This window comes from Amaranthus tricolor, chromosome 15 (assembly GCF_026212465.1).
Source record: "Amaranthus tricolor cultivar Red isolate AtriRed21 chromosome 15, ASM2621246v1, whole genome shotgun sequence".
Taxonomy (NCBI): Eukaryota; Viridiplantae; Streptophyta; class Magnoliopsida; order Caryophyllales; family Amaranthaceae; genus Amaranthus; species Amaranthus tricolor.
In genome coordinates this window covers 8,703,185-8,730,946 of record NC_080061.1, presented here as the reverse complement: position 1 = coordinate 8,730,946, position 27,762 = coordinate 8,703,185, and the positions used below count along the sequence as shown (strand labels likewise).

Below are 27,762 nucleotides of genomic sequence, written 5' to 3'. Positions count from 1 at the left end.
TTTTTTTATCCTACTCTATACTCTATACTCTATAATAAAATACTATATTATACTCTATAAAGTAACCTAACAACCTATTTTTCCTTTTTCTTTTTCAATAACAATAATAAAATGCTATACACTATAAAGTAAACAATCAGCTACAGTGTTAGTCAATCACTTTTCTTAATACTCGTGCCCATGTAAATGTAGCGACTAAAACGGAACGGATGAAGTACTTTCCTTTTCCTGGATCCAAGCGACCCCTAAGTATAGTGTTGGGATGAGTTATCCCACATCGATAAATTGAAAATGGTGTGCACGCTTTATAAACTATTAGAGACCTTCTTTCCATTGCCATATGGTTTTGAGATGGTATATATCTCTTTGGCTTATGAAGTGTGTGCACTTGTGTCCCCCCGTTAATATGCTGGCATTCATAATAAGTCCAGCCTAATTTGACATATAGCCAACCAATGATAACATTGCATATGGATCTAATATATGGTAAAATATTGATTTCAATAAAGTATATAACGATAATTTATTTCAATGTTCAAATTAAAATGTGTACTTTTATTACTTTTTAGAATCATATGTCATATCATCATGCTTTGAAATATGCCACAAAAAACAACAATCAATTTTTTTTGGTTAGATGGATTTCAATGTGATTAATTATTGATTACATATAATTTGACATATAAGTTTATAACATTGATTTATTTCAATTTAAAAACGATTTGCTTATATAAACGTAAGCCATAATCGGTTATCTAATCGTATTTTGAATCAATGAAAAAACATTGGGAATGGTGTTGTAGATCGTTAAAGATTTAAACGGTGGAAGATGAAAACAAAATTAGATCTAAAGTTTTTAAAAAATGAAATTAGTTTATGGTTGTTCTAAGAGAGGAGTTGAAAACAATGGTGAAAAGAGCAAATTATCCGAAATTAAATGTAAAAATTATCCGAAATTAAAGTTAACAAATGGGCTTAAATATTGGAAGGAAAGGATAGTAAGAAATTTGAAGGAATAAAATTTATCTATTTGGATAACAAATTTAAAGGGAAAAAATTTAGAAGGGATTTAAAGTGAATATTTTCATTAACTTTGTTAATGATCAAATCTCTTCTTCACCCTTTCGTTTTGCTTAAATAAACTGTTGGGATAATTTATCCCACATTTACAAATTAAAAATTATATACACTCTTTATAAGTTAATGGAGCCATTCTTCTAATTGTTGTATTGTTTTGCGATAGTATATATCTCCTTGTCTTATAAAGTGTGTGCAACTCATGTTTACCCATTAATATGCTGACATTCACAATAAGTCAAACCTAATTTAATACAAACAAGTAAAGTTTATCATCATTCTCTTTCCTTTCTTTTTCTTTCCCTCCCTTTCCCATCCATTTTTGACCTTTCACTTTTGAAATCTTATCCAAATATAGCGTAAATATCAGCATTTTAAACAATAATTTTCCCTCTTTATCAAGATGTAGAGCATAATGGACATATTTTCTATTGAAAGAAAACAAAGGACGCTTCAAAATGAATTTAAATCTCCAGATAAAAATGCCTCATCCTTCTTAAAATAGTAAAGAGTCTAGAAAGATAAACATCATTAAGCCCATGTAGGGGGGAATTGATAAGAGACAATATCAGCATTTCAAACATTAGTTCAAGGCTAAGTTCTGAAACCATATAACACCAAGAGGGTTGCCAACCTTCAATAACCCCTTAAGTCTAAAGGTAACACCTTATGATATAAATGACTTAAACGTTCAATCTTAGTGAGGATCGTGATCCCGGGTCTGGGGCAAATGTTTGCGACACTTTAAGAGTCCAAATTTGTTAACAACCCCGAGTGTACAAATGCATTTTTATGCCCTAGTGTTTATAAATTCGATATGATCCAAGGATATGTTTGGCATGCTCGCAAGGAAAAACCTTAAAGATGATTTATCATAAGGGTATGATTGGTTGTACCTTAAAATTTGTTGTGATAGATGCGAATTATCTCTATTGAAAGGTATGGACCGAACTTGAATGTGTTTAAGTGAATCTTGTATTCAAAATAACTCGGACAATGGTCATTATGCATGTTGCATAAAAGAAAAGGTTCCAATACAATGAATGTAGACAGAGTTCAATATGAAAGGAAGATGTGGATGTTTATAGCTGCTCCTACATGAATGATGGGAATGGTGTTTAGTTGTTACTAAGAAGTTATAAAGAGATAGCTGCAGCTGCTGAATTGTGGAAAATAAAGGACAAACCATTCTTTCCTTTGGCATGCTCATATCAAGGGTAAATATTTAACGGGAAAATAAGTCAAACTATATAAAAAGGAAAAATTATCTTAAATAATCCTATATATTTTCCATCTATTGCGAATAATCTCTACTATGGATTATTTCTCAATATTTTTTGCTGACAACACCATTTGTCTCATTTTAATCCGCTACTGTCTCCTGTAGGTACCTACTAGCAGTTACACTCTCAATCTTCTTCCCCCTTATGCTTCTTCATTGCTCTAAACCTACTTCTCTTTGGTAGTAGGTAGTAGGTACCTACAGTAACTAGTTAAAATATGGCAGGATGTCAGCAAAAATATACAAAAGTTGAATTATTTAGAAATAATCAATAGTAGTGATTATTCACAACAGATGGACAATTAGGTAAGATTATTCACGATAATTTTTATATAAATAAAGGTAAGTAGAGGTGAATTTAAAAGGGGAGATAAAAGGATAAGCAATATGATGTTATGAGGAAAATGACGGAAAAGGAAGATGATCAATTCCTTCTTCTTCATCACATCACAATTATTTCTTACCTTTGACAACAATAATATTCTCTTAATTTTCTCCTCCAATAACTTTATTTTCTTAGTTTGACTTTTATTTCTCTCATAAATGTTACTCTCAATACGAACATAACCAGACTTAAATTTGACGATAATTGTACTATGATCTTCTTTCAGAGTATAAAGCAAAGGAAACAAAGAGCTTAAATCAGTGTGGCAGCTTCGGATTCTGGTCTAGTAACTGATCCTTATAGGATACATTATTTATTTCTGGAGTACTATAAGAGCTTCTAGACTAATTCCATGCATACCAAAAGTAAAAGTTAACATGTAGCATGTACGTGATTTCTCATGGCCCTATTCATGAGCCTAAAGGCCTTTGTGTTGATAGCTTAGTGTTCTATTGTGTTGCTTAGCGACTTCAATCTTCTTCAGTTCCATAAAACTTTGGGCTTACAAGCCAGTGAATCTAAATCAGCAATTTATATTGTCGGTGTGTGCGAGTTGCTCAAGAAAAGATTGCGTGCTATCTATGGTTTGCCATAGGATCCTTCTCGTTCAAATACTTAAGAATTCCTATCTTTTCCACTCGCCTAAAAACTAGGGACTACGAGTATCTTAAAGATAGAGTTACTTGTCGAATCCGCAGTTGGGATAGTAAGGCTTTGTCTTACGCTGCCAAGCTACAACTTATTAGTGCAGTTCTTCTAAGGGGTCAAGTATCTTGAATTGTCGGAATTTCCTTTGGCGTGGTGTTAATAGTAATTATGTGAGTTCGGACCTTTTTCTTTCATTTTGCCCAACAGCCATAAACGACCCTGCTACGTAATGTAGGCACTAATGTGAATTGGCTTAAAAATGTTACTACAAAACGCGAAAATAAATAGATAATAAGAAACGGGGTGAAAGTTCTCATACCGCATACCTTATTCAGGCAAGAATTCTTCAAGACTTGATCTCATTTAGACATTATTAGGCAAATACGAGATGAAGTTTTCACACCCATCCACTAAATAACCTCAAGCGTTAGCAGCATAATTTCCTCAAGTTCAACTACGACACCAGAAGAGAACATCAGATTAGCTCCTCACTTCCAACCTTAAGAACACATGCTTTTGATGATCCTCAAGCTATACAGATGATTGGAAACTGAGCAGAGATTCATCGATGAACTGGAAAGTAATTCAGAGCGAAACAGATTAAATATACAAACGATGAAAATCCAAATTAAAAGAAAGATCCTAAATGCCTTAAGTTCGGCCCTAAATGAATTTCGCCAAGCAGAATATATCACATTACAACAAATGACTTTTTTGCGATAACAGAAATGAACGAGTGGTACAGCCTCAAAAACAGTCTCATCAAGGAAGAAAATCTGTAATGCCCTGCCCATAAAGAGGGCATCCTAAAAGAAAACTGCACGAACAGAGAAAACTACAGCGCGAATCATAACAAAAGATAAAATCCATCTCCTTTTTTCTAAATACTGGGTAGATATCTCGAGAATAGGTAACCCCTACTGAACTTACTAGCTAACTAGTTTGGTAACTACTGCATCAGATAAGAACTCTCAAATAATTATGATCTTAAAAATGAAGTTTACGATCATATGGGCAATTTCGTTGAATTTTTGTTGATTAACAGCAAATGACATAGTCCCGATACAAAGACAGATATCATCAATGAAATCAATCATCATAAATCACAATACATGAGATGTTTCAACCAAAATTACACTAATTTTCATTCCTATTACCACCATTTAATACCGCCTACCAAACGGGCCACAAGAGTCATGATAATACATGATGACATTTTTACCCAGGTATAGAGACACATCAAACCATAGATGAAATAAAAAGCATAATTCAACAAGTTACCTTTCATACAGCACTACCAGATGGAGTTCCTAATCCATCATTTTGAAAATCCTATACTGTTGCTATGGAGGCTTCCCCTCTTCCATGGCATCTGCATCCCTTTCAAACCCTTAAATCACATCTCAAACCGTTAAATGATCATCCCTAACGTGTGTAGTTATAGGCATGTATCATCCAGCTGGTACTTCCGGTGCTAAACCACTACCAGGAATCCAGATGGATGTTAATTTTCCTTTGCAATACCTGTATCAATAATACAGCAAGTACAATGAGTAGTAAATGCAGGATCAAATTGGATATTTTCCGGAAAATGCTGCATAAAATAAGGTATTCAGGTGGATTTCTCATGCAAAATCACAATTCATAAGCTCACCAGCTAGTTAGGCTCAGTTTGGATGGGTCATCAATAAGCCTGAAATATTCTAGTCTTTGTGCCTCTCCCTGCATACTTTCTTTTACAATATCAGGAGCTTGTGACATCGAACTGCAGCCTGAACTCATGACTGAACACAAGCCTGCAACTATTGTATAAAGAACAGTTCACCATTGTTTGTGCAACCATGCATTATGCACACTACTTAATGGCTCATGTGGTAGATGGTAGTATATAGTGGTAACTGATGAATTTTTATGCAATTATCAGACATTGCTATGATACTATCAAACTGTGTAATACAAGAACTTGATGAAAGTTATCGAATTTAAGCTAAGAATGAAATGTTAATCAAGAACTTTTCAATTAATACATGAACTTGGAGAACTCAATAGAATGACAAAGCCAGAAACTTGCGAAAAAGATACAGTGTCCAGCCAATCTGCACACACTGATCATGACAAATTACTGTTACCATAGCACAGCAATTATACATATAAGTCCATATAAATCGGAGTGTCGAATAGGCTATTTGAAAGTTCCCTAAACATCACAATTCTGATTAAGTAACAATTGGTTTCAGACTAATCACAATAATGATGATGATCGATGGTATGGAGGCAAAGGAAGTTGGGATCGCAAGAAAAAGGTTACATCCTTCAAAACAAATCCTAAATGGAGAAAGGGATTCCATTTTGTTCGGTTGGATACCAAAAGGGAACGGGAGGGAAATGGTGAGAAGAAACTAAAACAATCAATTCCTTCACATTTTGTACTAAACAAATCCTTCCAACATTAGAAAGATTTAGAGAGTTCCTTCATATTATGTTCTAAGCACATCAATTCCCTCCTTAAATGTTATCCAAACAAACTCTAAAACACTATCCCCCCCTTGAAAGGCAACTAAACTTGAAATCACAAGAAACAATTACATCATTCAAAACCACATAGAAAAAGAGAAAAAGAACAAAATTCACAAAATTCATCTTAGAAAATAAAACCATTAGCAATATGTAAACAATAAACATTACAAAGTAAAAAGTATCCTTATAAGTTATGTTAAAATGTGATTCAGGAAGGATAGTTCTATAACCATTGTAAGCAAGACCAACAGTAAGCTATTGCTTACAACTTATTAGTATCAACTTATTTAAAAACAAACAGTCCACAAATGATCATCTGTGCTATCAACTTCATGACGGGTGTATCTATATATTCAAAAACAGTAAACATATACTCTATTTCTTGATCTTTCGAGTTTTCCTTGGACCCGGAACTTCCATTCTACCCACAGAACATCCACACCTAGCCCGAAACACAAGCACTGCTCTTCCATTAGGTGGTGCAATTTTCTTAAGCTCAGCTTCCAATTCGCGGTGATGATCACGAGGTAACTCGAATAAGCCCTTCTTAACACCATCCTTAGCTGATGAATTAGAGTTCCTCACACATTCCTCGGTCTCAAGTTGAATGTCAAATTCAGCAGCCTTCCAAAGGCCACGGCAACTTGGATTCCCACATTTTCGAGTTGTGCACATCACAATTGCTCTAGCAGCTATTGCTACACACACCATACTAAGCCCCAAAGACCCATAAATAATGGGATTCTCATAAATTTCATCTTTCAGAACACAGCATACTAAAGAACCCATCTCAGAAACTTTAGCATATGTAAAATTAACATATGGATAAAGCAAAAACACAATAGCACCAATTGCAGCAATCAACATTATCACATCAAGAACAGCTAAACGAGATTCACAGCAACTTGAAGACATGATATGATCAGATGAAGAAATGGGTATTTTTCTAATCTTTTGAAATTGATTAGTTTGCTTTGATTTTGAATATGGGTATGTAAGATTCATTGAAACAGCCATCCTACTAGATTGATCAATCAAATTAAATTCAGAAATTGAAGGATTGCAATGAACCATCTAAAATTCAACCCAGATAATCAGTAATCACCACAAAAAACTAATCACTATCAATCACCCACTACTTCATTTTCTAATTGGATTACCCATCAAAATTAAACTTCAAAACAGATCAAAATCAGGAAAGAGATTGATTCTTTCAATTGCACCTGTACGATTGAATCACAAATCACAAATTAGGAATAGATTGATTCTTCAATAACCCACAATCGACAAATACTGAAAATTGATGGAAACTCAAGCGGTGCCTCTTTAAATTCTCAACCGACTACTATACAATAAAATCTATCTCAACAATAAATTTGATTGGTTATAATTGCCGGCTTCCTTAAGAGGTTTTTCAAACCAGATAATAGAAAATGACGACAAAAATGGGTGATGACTGCTGATCACATCTAAGTAATTTTTTCTTTAAATTGGTGGGTATTGTGAAAGAGTCAGACACGCAAAGTCGAGTAGTTGCTTGATTCACATTGGTTTATAAATTGACGATGATGTGTTTCGTTAATGCGTAGTCTATGGTTTGCTCCAACACACAAGATAAACCCATATGAAAAGTGCACATTAACGCCTAATTATTGCGTAAAACTTTTACTAACATAGCATTAAGTCAACCATTAGTAGTGTGTTCATAAACACAACTAGCACAATTAAAAGATTAGTGCAAACTTAGCTAATAAGGGAATTTTTCCAAATTAACGGTACTTTAAACTCGAATTCTAGTTATGCCATTTTAAACTTTTGTTTCTTTGGGTAATATTTATGTAGGAACTTTACGTATCACAGCTTAAGTTAGTGACGTTACTAATGGTTGATTAAATAAAACTGTTAACTCAACATTATTTAAGATTTTAGATGATTAAAACATGTCTAACACTGTTTCCTCAAACTTGAGAAGTCTCCTCCATCATTTTCCCTTACAAATTACCTCCTTTTCATTAATGTTATCCAGGATTAATGCGTACAAAAAGTAAATTGAATAAAAAAACGGATGGAATATTTTATTTTTGTGTAGTTTGTTTAGTTTGGATGTTAATGGTTTTAAAAATTTTAACTTTTTTTTGTTTATTATATTATATTATATACGTTTTTGATGTGAAGTGTTGATTGGATATATATTGTTATGCTAGCTTGTAAAGTTAATCATAAAAAAGTAAAGGTAAAGGACAATTTCAGTATCTCGCACAAGGCAGGGTTCGAGTGGGGTTTTTTTTCTTGAAAGATGCAAACAAACCATACATATTCCCCTTATGCGCAGTCAAGAAACCACCAGTTAATACCTACGCCCAGTAGGGGTTGAACCCCAAACCTTCTGCTCAAGATATTGATACTCTATTCATTAAGCCACAAGCGCTTTTAATTATAGTTAATCATATGATTAATATACATTAATGTTTGTATTTTGTGTTGTCTACATTATTGTCATGTTATGTAATTGTTGTTGATATTTTGAGGTGTTAGGTTTTAAAATGATGGTCACATATATATTGTAATGCTAGGTTATAGTTTAAATAATACTAATTAATTATTTTTTATCATCATCATACCTAGTGTATCTCGCTTATATGAAAACAATGATCAGGGTCTGGTGAAAGAAGGAAGGCGACAACTCATATCCATAAAGGATAGTGCGGCCAAAAAGTCTTTGGGCTCGAAAAAGATCCACAAATGAAACCTCAGGAAAAAACCTTAGTAGTCAAAAACATATAAATAAAAAAAATACATATAAATAAATAAATAATTAGTAAAAAACAAATAAAAAAATGATATGTAAATACATAAACGAAGAAGAATTGCATTTTAAAGTGGGATATTGAAGGATTATGTCCCAAGATGAATCTAACAATATATATTAAATACGTATAAGATAAATATAGAGATATAAATTGTAAATTTAATATGCAGACGTTGTTTGTTAGAGAGTAAAGTATGTTTTTCAACAAATACGATTAGATCAAAATAGACTTATACATAATCCTAAAAAGTCACACAAAATAGATAAAAGATCAATTTTGACCAAGTTAATAATATTAAGGTGAAGCACTTAAATACCTGACCAATAGTCAATATTAGGATTAATTTGAAAATGAATTTTTCAAATAGGGTTTTGACCTTTTGTTATATATAGGTCTGGCAGTCAGATTGAAAGAATTTATTGGAGGAAAAAAAAGAAAGAAAAAATTGTAACTTTTTGCTTTCTTCTTTCATTGTTTTCTCAGTGCTAGTACGCCATTGATCTAGATCAAAGTGGACTAATTAGAAGTATATAATTTGATAGTTATCTCTGAGTCAATAGTAATTTGCGTTACTCGATCCGTATATTACCATACATATTACGCATCAAAAGTTGCTAATTCTTAACTCACCTTTTGGTTCATATATTTTGATATGTATGTTCCCATGGGTATAAATGTTTAATAATTATATATTCAACATTTTGACATCCATGAGCTCCTATAGTTGCCTCAACCACCATTATCAAGAAAGAAAAAACTTCAAAGTCTTTTGTTTATGGCATTCTCATGATTTGCAGAGAAAGAAAAAATCTAAAGCAAAATAAAGTTTGCTGGTTGATTAATTTAAAAATATAAGGCCTTCATGGCTCTAGACAGATTCAAAACCCTCCACACAACTTTTCTTCTATCTCGTTTGAACTAGAGTGCTCAACTCAAACACATATATTGTTTTAATAAATGTAGGGTGATCGAAGGTGAGGACTAGCTAAAAGAAAAATCAAAAACAAAAATATATTCGAAGAAATAATATTTATTTTCATCTAAGATAAAATTCGAATCCTTTGCTCAAAGATATTCAAATGTACAACTCTTATTACGATTCTACGAATTCATAAATGAGTTTACATCCCTGACCATGGTGACCAATGATTTATTATCCCTTGCCTTCTTTTTCTTTTATGTTTGAAATATTAGCTAGTTGCGCTAATAAGTGGAGCATTCATTTAATACATTTTTAAACTGTTGATTTAAAAGACCCTAATTTATTAAAAATAAAATAGTGACTAAGTTTTAATCTTTTGCATGCCCTTAATATTTTAGAAAGTGAACGTGTTCCTTTAATATTGTAATATTTAAACATAATTACCATTTTAAACATAATCTTGTTGAATCATTCATTTACCTAGAAGCTTTTATATTCCTACCATTACTCCGCAAAACTACACGGCCTTTCTACTTACAATCTATACTTCACCAAATATTCCATCAATCGTTCCGAAATCATTCTACAATCCATTAATCTTGTATTCATTCAATACCATACATTCATTGATTTCTGTTTTTCGATCTGACTTGAGCGTCGGAGGGGTTTTCCTCGAAAGCACCCCGGGTAAGGCTAACATTGTATTGCAGGATTTTAGGTCTCATCAGGAAAAGGATCATAAGCACTTTCCGCATACTAACAGTTGTTTTCGATTACACCTTATCTTCAGATATTTTAAGTGTCTTTTGCACTTTCTCGTTTCATTACCGAAATAGATAGTTTTCCAAATATATTCCGAGCATGATAATTCTTGTGAATGTTTGACAAGGCATTTGGAAACACTTAATCCATTGTATAAATTGACCAAAAATTTTGGAGGCTTGTTACTGAAAAGATTAATTGCGGAAAAATAAAGTTGAGAATAGGTTTGGGTCAGTGAATACTGATTTTGTATTATTTTGCTTAAGTTATTACAACTCTAATTTATACACAACTGAAGCTAGTAAATAAGGAAGCAAATAATTATACTTGACAAATAATTAGAGAATAATTACTATCCTAAATTAAGCACTTTCCTACACTCCCCCTCAAGCTAGGTCGTCAGATCACCAATACCTAACTTGCATAATGTCTGCTCAAGAGCTTCTGATGTAACTGCCTTCGTAAGTATATCAGCTAGTTGATCCTTGATCTTACGAAAGGAAGGCTTACAACCTTATTCTCCAATTTCTCCTTAGTGAAGTGTCTTTCAATCTCCATATGTTTAGTGCAGTCATGTTGAATTGGGTTTTCAGAGAGATTTATTGTTACTTTATTATCACAGAATAGTCTGCATGCCTTCTTTTGTGAGAAATGTAGTTCACTCAGATTTTTCTTTAACCATGTGATTTCAGTTATGGCCTTAGCAATACCACGAATCCCTGCCTCTATACTTGATAAAGCAACCACCTTTTGCTTCTTACTCTTCCATGTAACAAGATTTCCTCCAACTAATGTAAAGTAACCAGAAGTAGATTTCCTATCTTCTCAATCTCCTGCCCAATCAGCATATGTGTAGGCCAACAGATCTAAGTGCTCATTCTTCTTAGAAAATATACCTCTGCTACTTGTACCTTTGAGGTACCTCAGAATTCTCATAACTGCTGTCATATGATGTGTCTGTGGTTGATGCATAAATCTACTTACTACTCTGACAGCGTATGCGATATCTGGTCGGGTGTGAGCAAGATAGATGAGTTTGCCAACCATTCTCTGATATTGTCCTATGTCTGCTAGTTTCTCCCCTTCGATCATCAGAAGGCCATGATGAGCTATGATAAGTGTCTCTGCAGGTTTACAATCAATCATAGCAGTTTTTGCCAATAGGTCAAGTATATACTTCTTTTGACTTATAAAGATATTTCCTTTTGACCTCAGGACTTCAATGCCAAGAAAGTATTTCAGTTGATCCAAATCTTTCATTTCAAATTCACAGGACAACTGCTTCTTGAGGGCACAAATCTCTTCTCTATCATCTCCGGTAATGATCATATCATCTACATAGATAATCAAACATGTGATGCGGCCCTTCTACCTCTTGAGGAACAATGTGTGATCTGAGTTGCTTTGCTTATACCCAAACTTTGTCATAGCTGTAGTGGATCTTCCAAACCATGCTCTCAAAGACTACTTCAAACCATAAAGTGCCTTCTTCAGTTTACACCCTTCAGCTGGATTATAATCATCTGAGAAACCTGGGGGAGCTTTCATGTATACTTTTTCTATTTTCCCATGAAGGAACGCATTCTTTACATCAAACTGGTGTAGAGGCCAATCCTTGTTTGCAACAACAGAGAATAGAACTCGGATTGTATCGATTTTTGCCACTGGAGAGAAAGTCTCAGAGTAATCAACCCCATATGTCTAAGTATACCCTTGTGCTACTAATTTGGCATTGTACCGTTCAATAGTTCCATTAGCTAAGTACTTAATTGAGCTCACCGACCTGCACCCTATTTTTTTCTTTCCTTTCGGCCGATCACATTTCTCTTAAGTTTTATTTTTGTCAAGAGTAGAGATTTCTTCTTCCATTGCGTTCTTCACTTTGGATCCTGGAGAGCTTTTTCAATATTTTAGGCACATCGTTAGAGTAAAGAGAAGTATTGAAAGCTACAGCTGTATGTGATAGATTTTCATCACTCTCTTTGCTAACTAGATATCTCGATCTCTGTGCCTCAAATTCAGGATCATATCTACTCGGGGGGATTCCCCTTGTATTCCTAAGGGGTAACTCATACCTATTTGGTACATCAACACTTGCAACATGATCAAGATTAGTATCAGAATTCTCTTGAGGTTTAAGGATTACCTCTTCTTGTGGAATTACTTCTTGTTGTTGTATAGGATGCTTAAGGACTGGAGTGGTAAGAAGTGGAGATACTATGTCTTCGGTAACAACCTCGATAGTCTCGCCTACTTGCTCTTTTTGATTTAGATCATTCACAACTGGGTATATTAACTAGCTCAGGTCATCACTAACTCTCTCTCCCCCCTGAGGACCAAGCTGGGGGTAATAGTACGATTGTTTAAAGAAATCACAATCCATAGTAGTATACATGCGATTGTGGAGAGGGTCAAAACATCTGTATCCCTCTCGGTTTACTCCATAGCCAAGAAAAACACACTTAATCACCCATTGTTTGAGTTTTGTCCTAGTCTGTTTGGGAAGATGAATATAAGCATTGCACCTAAAAACCCGAGGACGTAAGGAATGAAAAGAGGGAAAAGAGACAAAGGACTCTAAGGTTTCAAGAGGAGTTCTATGATGGAGTGGTTTAGAAGGAAGACGGTTAGTGAGGTAAGTAGCTGTAGCAAGGGCTTCAGGCCAATAAGAAGCAGGGGAATGAGATTCTATCAAGAGGGTTCGGGTGATTTCAAGCAAGGTGCGATTTTTTCGTTCTGCAACACCATTTTTGTTGTGAGGTGTCAGGGCAAGAAATTTGGTGGATCATCCCATAGTCAGAAATGAATTGTTTATGGCTAGGTTAATGTACTCTCCCCTATTGTCAGATCGTAATATTTGTGGTGTAGCATTAAATTGAGTTCGAAGCATATTATAGAAGGTGACAAACACTGAAAAAACCTCAGATTTGTGTTTTAAAAAATATAACCAACTCATACGAGTGCAATCATCCACAAATAAGATATAGTATGAAAACTTATGAGTACCAAAATCTGGAGCAAATCCCCACACATCGAAATATATTGAAGAAAAAAGTCTAGAAGAATGGGTTACACTAGGAAAATATGAAAGTTTATGACTCTTTGCTAAGACACAAGCTTCACAATCAAGATACAGAGTAGTGTTTTCAAATGAAAGTAAATGTTTGAGATAAGTTAAAGAAGGATGACCCAGACGTTGATGCCACATCCAGATGTGATAGTTAGAAGTTCCATAAGTAAGCATAGCTCGACCTTTGTGAGTTGTTTCATCCACATAATATAAGCCTCCTCATTCGGTACCATGTCCAATGATTGTCTCGGATTCTCGGTCAGAGCATCCCACACAATACAACCATCAGATTTTAGGAGAACTGTACAATTTAATTCCTTAGTTAACTAACTAATAGATAGAAGTTTATGAGTTAAACTAGAAACTAAAAGACACTTCTTTAATTTTATGGAAGAAGTAACATCAATAGTTCCAACCCGAGTGACTTCCACACACTCTCCATTAGCAATTTAAATTTTAGTACGAGAAGTAGGAGTGGTAGAGAGTAGATCTATCATGGGTCATTGTTTTGTTACCCTAAAGTCAAAAATCCATAGAGAGAAATTAGGCGAGAACCCACACCATGAGCTTGTAAAGATAATTTGGGTTTGGGTTTTTGTGGGGTATGGATCTTTTATTTTTGTGGGGTATGGGTCTTTCATTTGTGTAGTACATAAGCAATATAAAGGCTTCCCCGCAATTACTTTCCTAATATCAGATTTTCCTCGATTACTTTCTTCCTAAATTGAGACTTCTCTCTCCTCTCCTTCATGAAGGTTGACCATTGATGCGGCTCTCCCTTCTCCCGTGGTTTGATTTATCTTCTTTCTCCTCTCATGAAAATTGACTGTTGCTCATCTCCCATCTCCTCCTTCTCGATATTTTCTCTTTCTTCTCTATTGAGTTTCATCACTCTGTCTGGTTCTTTACTAGAGTGAGCCATACCGCCGGTCCGGATCACCGGAACCTTGGTGGCGGCCCTCCAGTGAGGTAAGACAAAAAAGGAGTGGTTGATTCTCTTAAAGAAGTTGACAAGTTCGAATTGTTTGTGGAATTTTGGTTGTTCTGTATGTTTTGTTCACTCGGTTGGGGTTTTTGTTTTCAGTAACACCGATCGTGGTGAGTCTCACTGAGATTTTGTTTGGTCTTGATAATTTTTTGTTGGTGTTGAACCAATTTGGTTGCAACAAAAAATTTGGTGATGAATACCGAACTCTTAATATCCATTGGTAAGTTGTCTGGTAAATGATGAGGACGGAAAAAACGTCGGATTCCAGATATGAATCTTACGGGTCTAATACGATTAATTGCGGGAAGCAAATAAATTACAGAATATTTGATAAATAATTATAAATTAATTACTACCCTAAATTAAGCACTTTCCTACAGTTTACTTTCTAGTTTCCAGATCTTACGAGGAACTTGCTATTTGATAGATGGAGTCGTGTCCATCAATGGAGTAATTAAGTTATTTTGCGTCACAAACAACACCACTAATCCACAAAAGTCGCTTTTTATAGGTCTTCCAAAAGTTCACCTAATTTATTAATTCCACTTAAACCTAATTTAAAATACAAATTATTTATTAAGAATTAAAATCATCTTAGACAATTTAATAGGAACTTACTTAATTATTTTTTTCTTAAAACCATTATAAGCTGTTTATATTAACTCGTTTTATATTAAAATAATCACATACAAAATCGACACTTATAAACGAACTTTTTGGAATCCAAACCAAAATATTCTTATTAATCCAAAATGAATTAGACTTGGAATAGAGAATGATTTGTACTTGTCCCTCTTTTAACTTGGTCGTCAATATTTTACAAATCAAACCCATAAAAAGAACCTCATAAAACTGTTTTTAAGTCAAGTTCCTTTTCCAAAAAAATGAATTATTAAATTTTACTACATTGAAATATTTTTCTCTATTTATAGAAAAAAAAAGTCGATAGTTTAACCATGATAGTTACCTCAAAATTTAATGAAACCCCAAAAATCATCAAATAAGTTTCCTTTTCACCTTAAATATTCCATTTGATTTTGACTCATTTGCTAATATATGTGTTTCATTTTAAATAGTTCCTACAAAAATCAAAACTTAAAGAAACCCCAAAATACACCAAGTAATTTTCTTTTCTTAAATTATATTTTAGTCGGTCAAGAAATCTCAGACATTTCCTAATCTTTGCCTTACAAAAACTCCTACAATTTGGTTTTGACTTTGACGCCTCATATCTTTGACTTCCGCCTAAAACAGTCAACTTACTATAAAATAAAAGGAAATTTCCACTCAACTACGTACCATATTCTCTGTTATTTAAATCATCTTAAGAAAAAACTATGAACTTTCCTTACATTTCTTAACTTTGTAAAATTTCATCTCCTTATAAATACATATATATCGCTTCTTTCTTTCCATCCAACATTCTAACAAATTATAATTCTTTTTCAGAATATTCGATTCTCGCCTTCTGTAACATATTGCAATGGAGAAAGCATCATCATCAATTTCTCATAACACCCTCCTTTCAAATTTACTTGATTTTTCTTTGTTATATAGTATTGTATATGACTTTCAACAAAGCATATCATGTTTTTTTCATCATAAATCTTCATCTTTTTGTGATTTTGAACCCAAATTAGATGATAAGAAGAAGAATTATGATGTGGGTAAGAAGGATTTGGAACATTTGGTGAGCAAAAATGGTAAAAATGAGGGTGATTATTGCTTGTTTGGGCATGATATAAATTTGGTTATGGAAAGACTTGGAATACAAAAGTGTGTATTTGAAGGAGATGAAGAGGTTGAAAAGAAGTGTGATTTTGATGAAATTAGTGATTTATTTGAAGAAGAACCAAGTTTGGAAGAGGTTAAGGAAGCTTTTGATGTGTTTGATCAAAATAAAGATGGGTTTATTGATGCACAAGAATTGCTGAGGGTGCTCGAGGCTTTAGGGCTTAGACAAGGTCAAGGATATGAGTTGCATGAATGCAACAATATGATTAATGCCTTTAATACAATTAAGGATGGGAAACTTGGTTTTAATGACTTTGTAAGATTTATGTTGAACACATTATAATTATTATTTCTTTTTTTTTTCTTTCTTGTTATAATTATTATTTCTTTTTTTTTTTCTTTCTTGGTTGTTTATTGTAATAATCTTAGAATAGGTCGAACTTTTAAAAACGCCAACATCTACTCATGGAAGTGTTACCCCCACATCTATTTCTAATGAAATAAATATATGGCTTAACGACTAAAAAATAACTTAATAACTTTAATCCAACAAAAGGTCTTACAACATAAGAAAAAACTGAAACGCAATCTATGTCCATATAAAATTTAAACAACTTAAGTTAAAATTTAAACTGAAATACGACTCTAATAAAAGCTATGTTTCTAGGTGATCCTTACTCCACGATTTCCATGCAATCAATAACCTGCAACATAAGAATGCAAGAAAAACAAGAGAAAAACTCCCAAAATCAGGAAATTGAATAATTCCAACTCCATCCCATAAAACGATTAAGTTTGAAAATGATTTAAGAAAATAAAATATAATCAAATTGAAAATAATTTTAGAAAATAATATATAGCTGAGTTTAAAAATAACATTTGTGAAAACAATATATATATATATAATATCACATAAACCAATTTATTAAGTTGTTATTTAATAATGACAAACACATAATCAATTTTTAATTTGAGGGAACGAGAATGCCAGTAGGCCGAGGCTTTACCCCTATACCTACTTCATCAAGAGGTCGTCACCCTGAATAATTCAAGGCCAGCAGAGTAGTCTCAGGGAACCCTAGTGTGCACACCCCTTCTACTTGGATCACAACAAATAGAAGGAAGACCAAACATTATATCAAGTATCAGAAATAATAAAACCTGTCGGCAGCTATACTAACCAAACAGGACAACCTGTTCATCACCCTTATACTTGGATCGCAACAAATATAAGAGCTTCATTTCCCCCGTGTTACACTTTACGTGATTTAATATATTTTAATAATTAGTCGCGTGCACACAAACATATAATCAAACATACATTATACATTTTATTTTATAATCATAGGTTTTCATTTCCCAAGAAAAATATATCTCAAGAATATTCAATTGCAATATTAATATCATAATATTTTTCTCCCAAATTCAATCGCATTTAAAATCATTATTAAAATAATAATATAACTTTCATCAAAATAATATTATTATAAGTATTTCTCTTTCAAATTAAATCGTATCTAATTTCGTTATCAAAATAATAATATAAATTTTATCAAAATAGTAATTATAAATTCAAGTTTGAAAAAAAATAATAGTAGATATAATTGAGAATATATAAAACATAATATCATACAAAATAATGTCATATAAAATCATGCATTCTATTCAAACACATTAATTATCACTTAGCACATAATATTAATGGGATAGTCCTAATTAGATGTACATTGAGAATTACCTTGTCACGTGATCCTAAACAAACATACGCTCCTAATACTCTTTGTCTACGAATCCGCTGTCTACACGATAAGATAATATATCTCAAATTAATACCCCAATCAACCAATAATAAATTAAAAGACTCTCGTTTTATATATATTTAAAATGGCAGTTTCAAAAAAGTAATTAGAAATTTTAAGAGTAGTACATAAAGAAAAGGAGAAAGGTTAAAACAATAATATGATTAAAAGGATTTAAAAAGAAAAGAAGAAAAAATAAGAAAAGAAAAGTAAAAAGAAAAGTTAAACTTAGGAAAAATAGAATTGGGTTATACAGAACCCAACCCACAAAAAGAAAGGGAAAAAAGAGAGAGGAGGAAGGAAGAAGGAAGAAGGGAGAAGGGCTCACTGCCAGCCGGCGGTGGCTTCGGTGGCCGCCGTCGCACGCCGGTGATATCTTAGTGACCGCCGTATTGCCGGAATACTAAGGTCAGAAAAAATTTTATATATATATATATATATATATATATATATATATATATATATATATATATATATATATATATATATATATATATATATATATATATATATATATATATATATATATATATATATATATATATTTTTCAAATAAAAAAGATGGGTGTTTTTCAATTAATAGCATAATTTTTTTTTTTTTTGGATTTTGAATAAAAAAAGTTTCTAACAAATAGATGAAATCCATACCTTTAATATCAAAATCTTGTCTTTTCTTGATTAAATTTTAAGTAATCGGAAAATGGAGGGAGTAGTTTGTAGGAGAAAAAGGAAGTGTAAGTAATAATGTGAATGAATTAAAGGTAATTGGTTTAATTTATAGTGAGTAGATTAGTTATAAGATTTAGTGGGAGAAGTGGGAAGTTATTTGTGAATGGGGAGTTTTTTTTTTTTTTTTAAAAAAACGGATGTTACATTAAAAAAAGGATGTTACATTTATTGCATATTAATTAGATATATCATATATATTATCTATCTTATTATAAGGCCCATGATTTTTGGCAATTTATTAAAACTATAGAAATTGAACAATTTGTTGTATGAGATGGTCTTATTGAAAAAATATAACAGTTAAATAGTTTTTTTTAATACTTCCTCTGTTTTTATTTACTTGCACCTAAGGACAGTTTCACACGCCTCAACGCATTAATTTAATCGTTAATATCTCTAATTATACACATCGAAAAATTGGAAACTGAAAATTAATAAAATTCACATTGAGACGATTCTAATAAGATTTTACATAACTGCGTTTTAACTTATAGATTAACAACAATATGAAAATTAAGTGACATTAATAAATAATGACAAATTAATCTTGGGTGCAGTTAAATAAAAACGGAGGAAGTATATATTATGAGATATTGTTATCTTCAAGTTTCTAAAAGCATAATTTATGCTTGCATACTGAGTGCTGAAGCTTGTCCAAAATTTAAAAAGCGCCAATTATTTTTTAATTAAATGATAAATATATCTATTAATTTTTATTTTATTATATAAATTTTTTATATTACGACACATAATTTATTAATTAAGTGATAAAATTGTCAAGTAAAATGGTTTCGAGTCCATTAAATTGATTAGGTGAATTATAAAATAATTTATCACCCTTGATAAAGCTATATTTGTCATTTGAACTGTATTTAAGTTTTTTGATTTATTTGGTATAAAAAAGAATTTGAACCCACGAAAATTTTCTACCACTGCCAAAATTTTATTTATAAAAAATGATATATTGTCAAATTTATGACTTGGGTTCCATTAAATTTATTAAGCACACAACAAACATTTTGCATCGGGTTTAATAAACTTTTAGTTGGTTTGTATACGAGACTGGTTTATGTAAATAAAAAATATTGGATTGAAAATAGGAAAAATTACCGTGAATAACCTTTTGTTAATTTCTCTGTAATAATACAAATTATTAATTAACTATGAATAATACTAACTTAAAGGGGTGTTTTCTAGAAAATTTCTAACATGTTAAAAATCAAACTATAGATGATTATAAGTTAAAAAAATTGATAAATTAGTAAACTAAAATTGGTATTATTCTAGAAAAATATCTCTAAGTTGGTATTATTCATGGTTAATCAATAATTTGTATTATTATATTAAAATTAACAAAAAAAATTATATTATTCACGATAATTTTTCTTTAAAAATATTGTAAAGCGAACACACAACATATTCTCAATAACTCAAATAATGTAATATCAACTTGGTTTCCTTATTTCCTTTAAAAAAAAAACTTAGTTTCCTTATTTTAATGTCACATTAAATAGCCTTAATAAATAAATAAAGTCCGAAAAACTTAAGGGGTGTAGTAGCTCTCACCCGCCGCAATGAACTTTCATAATTACTCAAAAGAGTCTAATTGAAAATCAGGTCTTATTTCAGTTGATGTATATACCACTATTTCAGATAAGATTATAGATTTAATTTTCATTGCTCCTCTTACTTTCGTCTTTCCTCCCTCCATCTTATATATATAAAAAAGTATAATTTATGAGTTAACAGTTTAACTTAAGCATTGCATTTGCATGTTACTAAAAATGAAAGATATAAGTGATATACTCATTTTTTGTTTACCTTACAACAATAATAATTAGTAATTTATAAAAACTAATTATTGTAAATACGAAAACACTATGCCTTACATCTATCAAAGGCCAAAGGTAAACAATCTAAATAATAATAACTAGTATAAATTTAATAGAATGAATTTTTTAAAAACGTAAATTTTAAGATTGTTGTAGGAAATCAGTAAAAGATTTGGATTATTTTAAGTAATTTTTCCAGAAAAATAATAAAAAATATTATTTCATATTAACATTATAAAAATATAGTAATTTAAAAATATAATAATAATATATTTAAATTAATATAACAACATAAAAATTCAATAAATGATTAAATAATAGAGCAATAAATAAACAATTTTAAGAAATTATAGAAATGTAAATAAAATGTAATAATATATTTAAATTTTTATAACACAATTACTCAATAAAAGATTCAATAACAGAGTAATAAAAAATAAATAAAAAATAACATTGTGTATTATTATTATGAAATTTATTAATTTAAATAAAATATTATAATATATTTAGATTTTAACAATGATTCGTTATGAACAAAAAAATATATTGCAGTAGATATTTTCATTGCAATTACCAAGAAAGTTTCATATTATTACTGAAAATATTTATTCTGATTATTTAATTTATGTTATCCTGTATTAAAGAGAAAGAGTGATCTATGTCTTTTATGTCTTTTAATTTATGTAATCATTCTTACTGTATAGTTGCAATTACTAAGAAATTTTCATATTGTTACTGGAAACTAACTCTTCTGATTGAAATATTTATTTTAGGAGTATTTTTTATTAAATGAAAATAGTGTAATTCTATGCTTTTTATTATAGAAACAATCTTATAGTTCTGATTGTATAATGTATGCTGTAAATATTTTCTCATTGTATAATATATGTTGTAATTATTTAATGTTTTTATTATAAAAAGTAGAAAAAATGTAAGCAATCTTGCAAAAATTGTATTAATTTCAAATTACACTGTAGACAACTATAAAACTCCCATATCACTTTTAATTAACCAGTAATTTTAGTGCATTTGGCAAATAGCTGTTGGACCGCCATTTGTGATTTAACAGCAAAATTATAATATTGTATGATTAGCAATTAAAGGTAATGTGTAGATCGACCATAACGCTAAATTCAAGATGAAAAGAAAACAAGGTTGTAGCAGACTCAAAGTCATACCCTTCAAGTCACAAGCTTAAGATTTGATCAAGATTCTAGTGAAAGAGAAACCTATTGATTTTTATTGTTGTGTTGAAGAACTTGTTCCGCATTATAAACTCGGTTATGTTTGTTCGTTGTTTAATAGAGACTTGATAAATTAAATCTTTTAAGGTTAATTCATATGTGAATATCCGATCAAGGCCATAAATTTTCGTTCAAAGCCTTTCTTTCCTACGCTTCCGTGTTAAGAGTTAATGTTTTGAGTCTATAACATAAGTCCAATATCAAATTCTAATTCAATTCTCAAAGGGGTTGAGAAATGGCACAAGTAAAACGAAAGATGGAATAAAATTAACTTTTTAAGAAAATAAATTTTCAAAATAATTTTTGGAAATTTCAATTCTCATTTAAGTGTATATGTGTCCAATCCTAAGGTCCGATTTATTTGTTGTCATTATCAACGGACAAAAAGGAGATAATGTCATAGTGTTTGAAGAAACAAAAAAATCATATGTTTGTATGAGACGTACAAACATGTTTTATTTTTTGTCCCTTCAAACTTTATGACATTATCTTCCTTTTATTCACTGTTATTAACATCGAACAAAGAATTTTAACTTTTTTAACAGTTTATTTGTACAATGTTAGTAAAAGTGCTCTAATTTTTTTAAAAAAAATCAAGTCAAAATTGGACTTTGAAAACCTCATCACTGGGCAAGAAGGTTGAAGGTGAATCAGGAGACTTCCAATATTCAACCAACCATCCAACTACGTCAAATGTCGAACAAGAGTTGTGGTTATTCTCAAAAAATTTTAATATATTATTCAAACTTTTTTCAAAACTAAGCGTGAAAACTCCAGACCTATGGTTTGGAGCTGTTCACAGTTACTAACTGCGAACAGGTCAAAAAAAAGACAAAATAGCTGTTCGCAGTTAGTAACTGCGAACAGGAAAAAAAAAAATTTTTTAGGTCAAATAGCTGTTCGCAGTTAGTAACTGCGAACAGCAATTTTGTCTTTTTGCTGTTCGCAGTTACTAACTGCGAACAGCTATTTTGTCTTCTTTGACCTGTTCGCAGTTAGTAACTGCGAACAGCTCCAAACCATAGGTCTGGAGTTTTCACGCTTAGTTTTGGAAAAAGTTTGAATAATAGTTTATTCAATTAAATTTTTTTTTTCGCTCACCTTTTTCAAAAAAAAGCCTAGCCCATTTTTTTCTATTTAAAAACTTAAAATACATGTCTTAAGTCGAACTTTAAAATGCTCATTTCAAAACTTAAAATGCCAATTTCAACACTTAATTTGTTAATTCCAAGTAGGCATGGCCACGGGGCGGGTTACCCGGAACCGAACCGGTCCCGAACCGCTTGGAACCGGATCCGGAACCGGAACCGTTTGCGACAGGTTCCGAACCGCCCCGAACCGCGAAACCGCCGGAAAAAAATTGCCGGAACCGTAAAACCGCCGGAAAAAACCGTCGTGAACCGGGTAAAAAAACCCGTGGTTTGGAACCGGAACCGGTCCGGTTGAACCGGCTCAACGGTTCCGTGGAACCGGAACCGGGACCGGTCCGGTTGAACCGGCCCACCGGTTCCATGGAACCGGTTCGCCAAAAAACTAGCCGTTTGTTACCGTTTATAGCCGTTGGGATATACTCTATATATACTCATCACTTTCAATCATTTTCATTCACAACTCATCTCTTCTCCTACTCTCTCTACTTACTCTCTCTACTTAATTCTTTAATTACGCAATTATTCTCTTAATTACATAATTAGTCTTCTAATTATTTCTTAATTTAGTTAGTTACATAATTAATTATTTATTTATTTCTTAATTCTATATTTCTATTATTACTTCAATATTATCAATCATGTCTTCATTTTTGAAAAAAGCCACAAAAAAAGTTACTAAAGTGGCAAAATCATTAGGAGGTTCCAGTTCCTCCAAAAGAAAGGCCACTTCTACTCCGTCGGTATCAACAACACCCTCCATTAGTAATTATAATTATGAACATAATTATCCGGAAGGGTACGACCCGGAGTTACATAATTATGCAGAAGAAGTGGAAAGAGATATACAAATTGATGAAGAAGAGGAACCAACGACCCCAATTAGGATACATATATCTCGACAGTCATCAACAAGATCATATGAAGAACAAGGAGAACAACAACAACAAAGACAAGCTCGTGGTAAACGAGTCAATTTCCAAACTATCGGTTAGTTTTATAATTTTATTCTTCAAATTAATTAAACTTTAAATTATTTATTTATTTAATTATAGTTTTATAATTTTAAATTATTTATTTAGATGAAGATGAACCAGTAAGACAACCTTTTCCGGCAATGCCACCTCCTAGTGGTAGAGCTGTTTCACATGTGTGGTCGTATTTCACAAAAGAACCAACTGAGAATCCAGATATTTTCTTATGCACTTGTCAAATTTGTGAAAGTCAAGGAGTAAAGCCCTTAGTTTCATACAGTTTCACCAGAGGTAAATACTTTTTAAGTTTTTTATACATACATAATACATTCATACATTATATATTCATATTTTATAAACATTTATTTATTGTGTTTTGTGAATACGTGTTAGGTGGTGGAACGGGATCTTTTAACAAACATTTGGCAAAGAAGCATGGAATCACAAAAGAAACTCATGCAGCAAGCGGCAGCGGGACCACAAGTGGAAGCCGACAGACACAATGGGACATTCCCAACACAGGTATGCCTTTTAGATATAATCGTAATGACATGATTGATGAATTTTCTAGGTATGTAATTTGTGATGAATTGCCTTTTAACCACGGTGAAAGTAGGGCATACGAGCGTCTCACTAGACAACAATTGCAACCACAATATAGAGCAATCCCTAGGAGCACTCTTAAAAGACGCACAATTAAATTATACGAATCAATGCGCTATGAATTAGTTGAAATGTTTAAATCGTTTAATGGTAGGGTTAGCATAACAACTGACATTTGGTCTGCTCCCCCACATTTAGAACCTTATATGTGTGTAACAGCACACTGGATAGATCGAAATTGGATTATTCAAAAAAGAATAATTGCTTTTGAGACAATGCCAGAAAGACATACCGGTGAAAACATAAAATATAGATTAGTAGAGATATGTAGAGAATGGAACTTATTAAATAAAATATTTTGTTGTTCAACTGATAATGCAACCGCAAACATTAAATGTATAGAACTTTTGTTTAACGAACCTGCCTTTAGTTTAATCCTTGGGGGTAGCTTATTACACATACGTTGTTGTGCGCATATAGTTAACTTATCTTGTCAAGTAGGCATAAAACAATTAAGTGAATTATTAAAACCAATTAGGGATATAGTGAAATGGCTTAGGACCGGAAAGATAAAAAGAAGATATAAACAATTATGTGACCAATACCAACTTAAAAAAGTGTATTGGTCATTAGATACTCCTACACGTTGGGGCTCAACCAACGATTTATTAAGAAAGGCGATTGCTTATCGCCCAGTAATAACACAAATATATAGTGAGTATACAGATAGTTTCATAGCTGATGCAACTTGGGAATTAGCAATAGGTGTACATAACATATTAGAAGCGTATGACCACGCGACTAAGATTTTTTCTTATGTTTATGAACCGAACGTTCACTTAGTAATAAGTGAATGTATTACTATTTTTTATCATCTACTTAAACATACACATGAAGATACTAACCCACAATTAAGGCCGATTCTTGCAGATATGATGGAAAAATGGAAATCATATTTTACCGATTTTCCTTATATTTATGGAATCGCAACCATTTTGGACCCACGTTTTAAAACTGAGGTCCTAACTAAAGTAATAGGATTTTATTATCAATCGTTAGATCGCCCGTCTTCTGATGTACAATATTATGTAGGAACATGTAAAAAATATTTAGCTGAACTGTATGATTTTTACGCTAGTGTATATAACTCGAAACGCGATATGTCTAGGCGTGCTAGCGTTTCGGCTCGTCCCACTTTCTATAATTCAGTAATAGCTAACATAATGACTCAAGATGATAGTTTTGTAGGATCTTCTTCTTCCTCGACCACATATTTAGAACTAGATAGTTATCTTAAACACCACTTTGAAATAGACCCAAGTGTCTATAATATTTTGGAGTGGTGGAAAGAAAAATCTGTTAAATTTCCCATTTTATCGAGAATTGCAAAGGATGTCCTTGCAATTCCCGCGTCAACTATTGCGTCGGAGTCTGCTTTTAGTGCAGGTAGAAGAGTTTTGGATGAAAAGCGATCTCGTCTTGCTCCACATAGTATTCAAATATGTGTTTGCAAGAAAGATTGGGATCAAGCTGAGATTCGAACACAAGGACTAAGGAACGATGATGATCAAGACGACGATGATGATCCATGGATGATGATGGATACAACTTCATCATCGTCAGGAGGAGAGTCAGCGGAAGCATCTAATCAACCACATGATGATGACGAAGACGAATAGGATCAATCCGACAAGCGACAACGATGAATCAACACTCAACAACTATAAATAAAAGGTATGACAAAGAACTACGTGAGCTTTGATTCCTTCGGGATACGTAGGCAGCTTAGTATTCATTTGGGTACTAGGTTCAAGTCCATTTTCTCCCTCTTTTTTTATTAATCATCTTTATCGACATTATCATTGATTCGTTTCTTATTAATTTATTTTTTTCCATTCTTTTTAGTAAATATTTCAATAACGATGACAACTTGACATGCAATGAATTTCGCTAATAATCAAGTAATCATCAAAGGTACGTCCGCGATATTATAGTATTTTTTTATTATACAAAAATTTAAAGAAAAAAATTAAAATGGAACCGATGGTCCGACCCGCCCGTCCCGTGAGTTGGAACCGCCGGAACCGCCTCATGAACCGCCAATGAACCGTTTGGAACCGCCCGGAACCGGAACCGGAACCGGAACCGTTCGCGACAGGTTCCAAATGGAACCGGAACCGGGTGGAACCGGAACCGGATGGAACCGGAACGGAACCGGACCAACCCGGACCGTGGCCATGCCTAATTCCAATCAATAACCTTAACGGAAAGCCCAACTATTAATTTTTTTAATATACAATATTTTTTCAATCTAAATTTTAGATTTAAACGGTTAGATCTAAGATAACATTAGAATTGGGCTTTAAGCCTTTACTTTGATTTTTTAAGTATTGAAATTACAAATTTCATGCCAAATAAAATAATTAAAATCATATTGACTTAAGTCTTAAAATTAGTCTTTTAAGTTTTAAAATTAGGCGTATAAGTCTTAAATTTTATCTTTTAAGTCTTAAAATTAGTCTTTCAAGTTTTAAAATTGGTCGTATAAGTCTTGAATTTTATCTTTTAAGTCTTAAATAATAGATCACAGACTATTTAGCCTATATATTAGTGGTTACACTCATACAGCCGTTGCATACAAGCTTTTAAGTTTAACATTCAAACAATTTCGTCCAATGCACTTAGGGACCAACTTAAAGATTTGATTTTGTGCTCTAGTTTGAATTTTTAGTTTACAACTCTAAAGGTTCATTTGATAATCGGTATTAAATAGCGATAATGATAATAAAAAGTATGTTTAATTTCGACGGGAAAATATATAACAATTTTAATGATTATGCTTGTTCTCCTTTAATCATCTCATTTTCTTCACAAAACTCATTTCAATACGTTACTATTTGAAAATGTAATATTGGGTGTTAATGAAATTCGTGAACTAAAAAATTTATTACCAAAATTTCATTACCATGAAAATATCATTTCATGAATATTTCAAATACTTCTCATCACCACATACTAGCTAGTATCAACAATAAATTAGACCGAAAGTAAATTTAAATTTAAAATTTAAAATTTATATATTTAAGATATTTTCTATAAGTCTAGTTTGAGCATCAATAAACAACTTTTAATTTTCCAGAAAAGACTTGTATTTGCATTTATTATAATAACATGTCTTATCTAAATTCATATAATTAGTTCATTTTTTTAATTAATCAATTTAAAATTACAAATAATC

General features: G+C 31.9%; 2 protein-coding genes across 2 annotated transcripts; one reads left to right on the top strand and one right to left on the bottom strand.

Moving 5' to 3' along the window:
• Window positions 1–6,033: 6,033 nt before the first annotated feature.
• Window positions 6,034–7,540, bottom strand: LOC130801897 (uncharacterized protein At5g19025). The gene has a single exon (XM_057665837.1). It carries the CDS (start codon window positions 6,981–6,983, stop codon window positions 6,285–6,287), a length of 699 nt encoding a protein of 232 aa, XP_057521820.1. The 5' UTR covers window positions 6,984–7,540; the 3' UTR covers window positions 6,034–6,284.
• An 8,275-nt stretch (window positions 7,541–15,815) lies between these two features.
• LOC130801899 (probable calcium-binding protein CML46) lies at window positions 15,816–16,981 on the top strand. Its single transcript, XM_057665838.1, has one exon. The coding sequence runs from the start codon at window positions 15,945–15,947 to the stop codon at window positions 16,536–16,538; it is 594 nt and encodes a 197-aa protein (XP_057521821.1). The 5' UTR covers window positions 15,816–15,944; the 3' UTR covers window positions 16,539–16,981.
• Window positions 16,982–27,762: the final 10,781 nt, after the last annotated feature.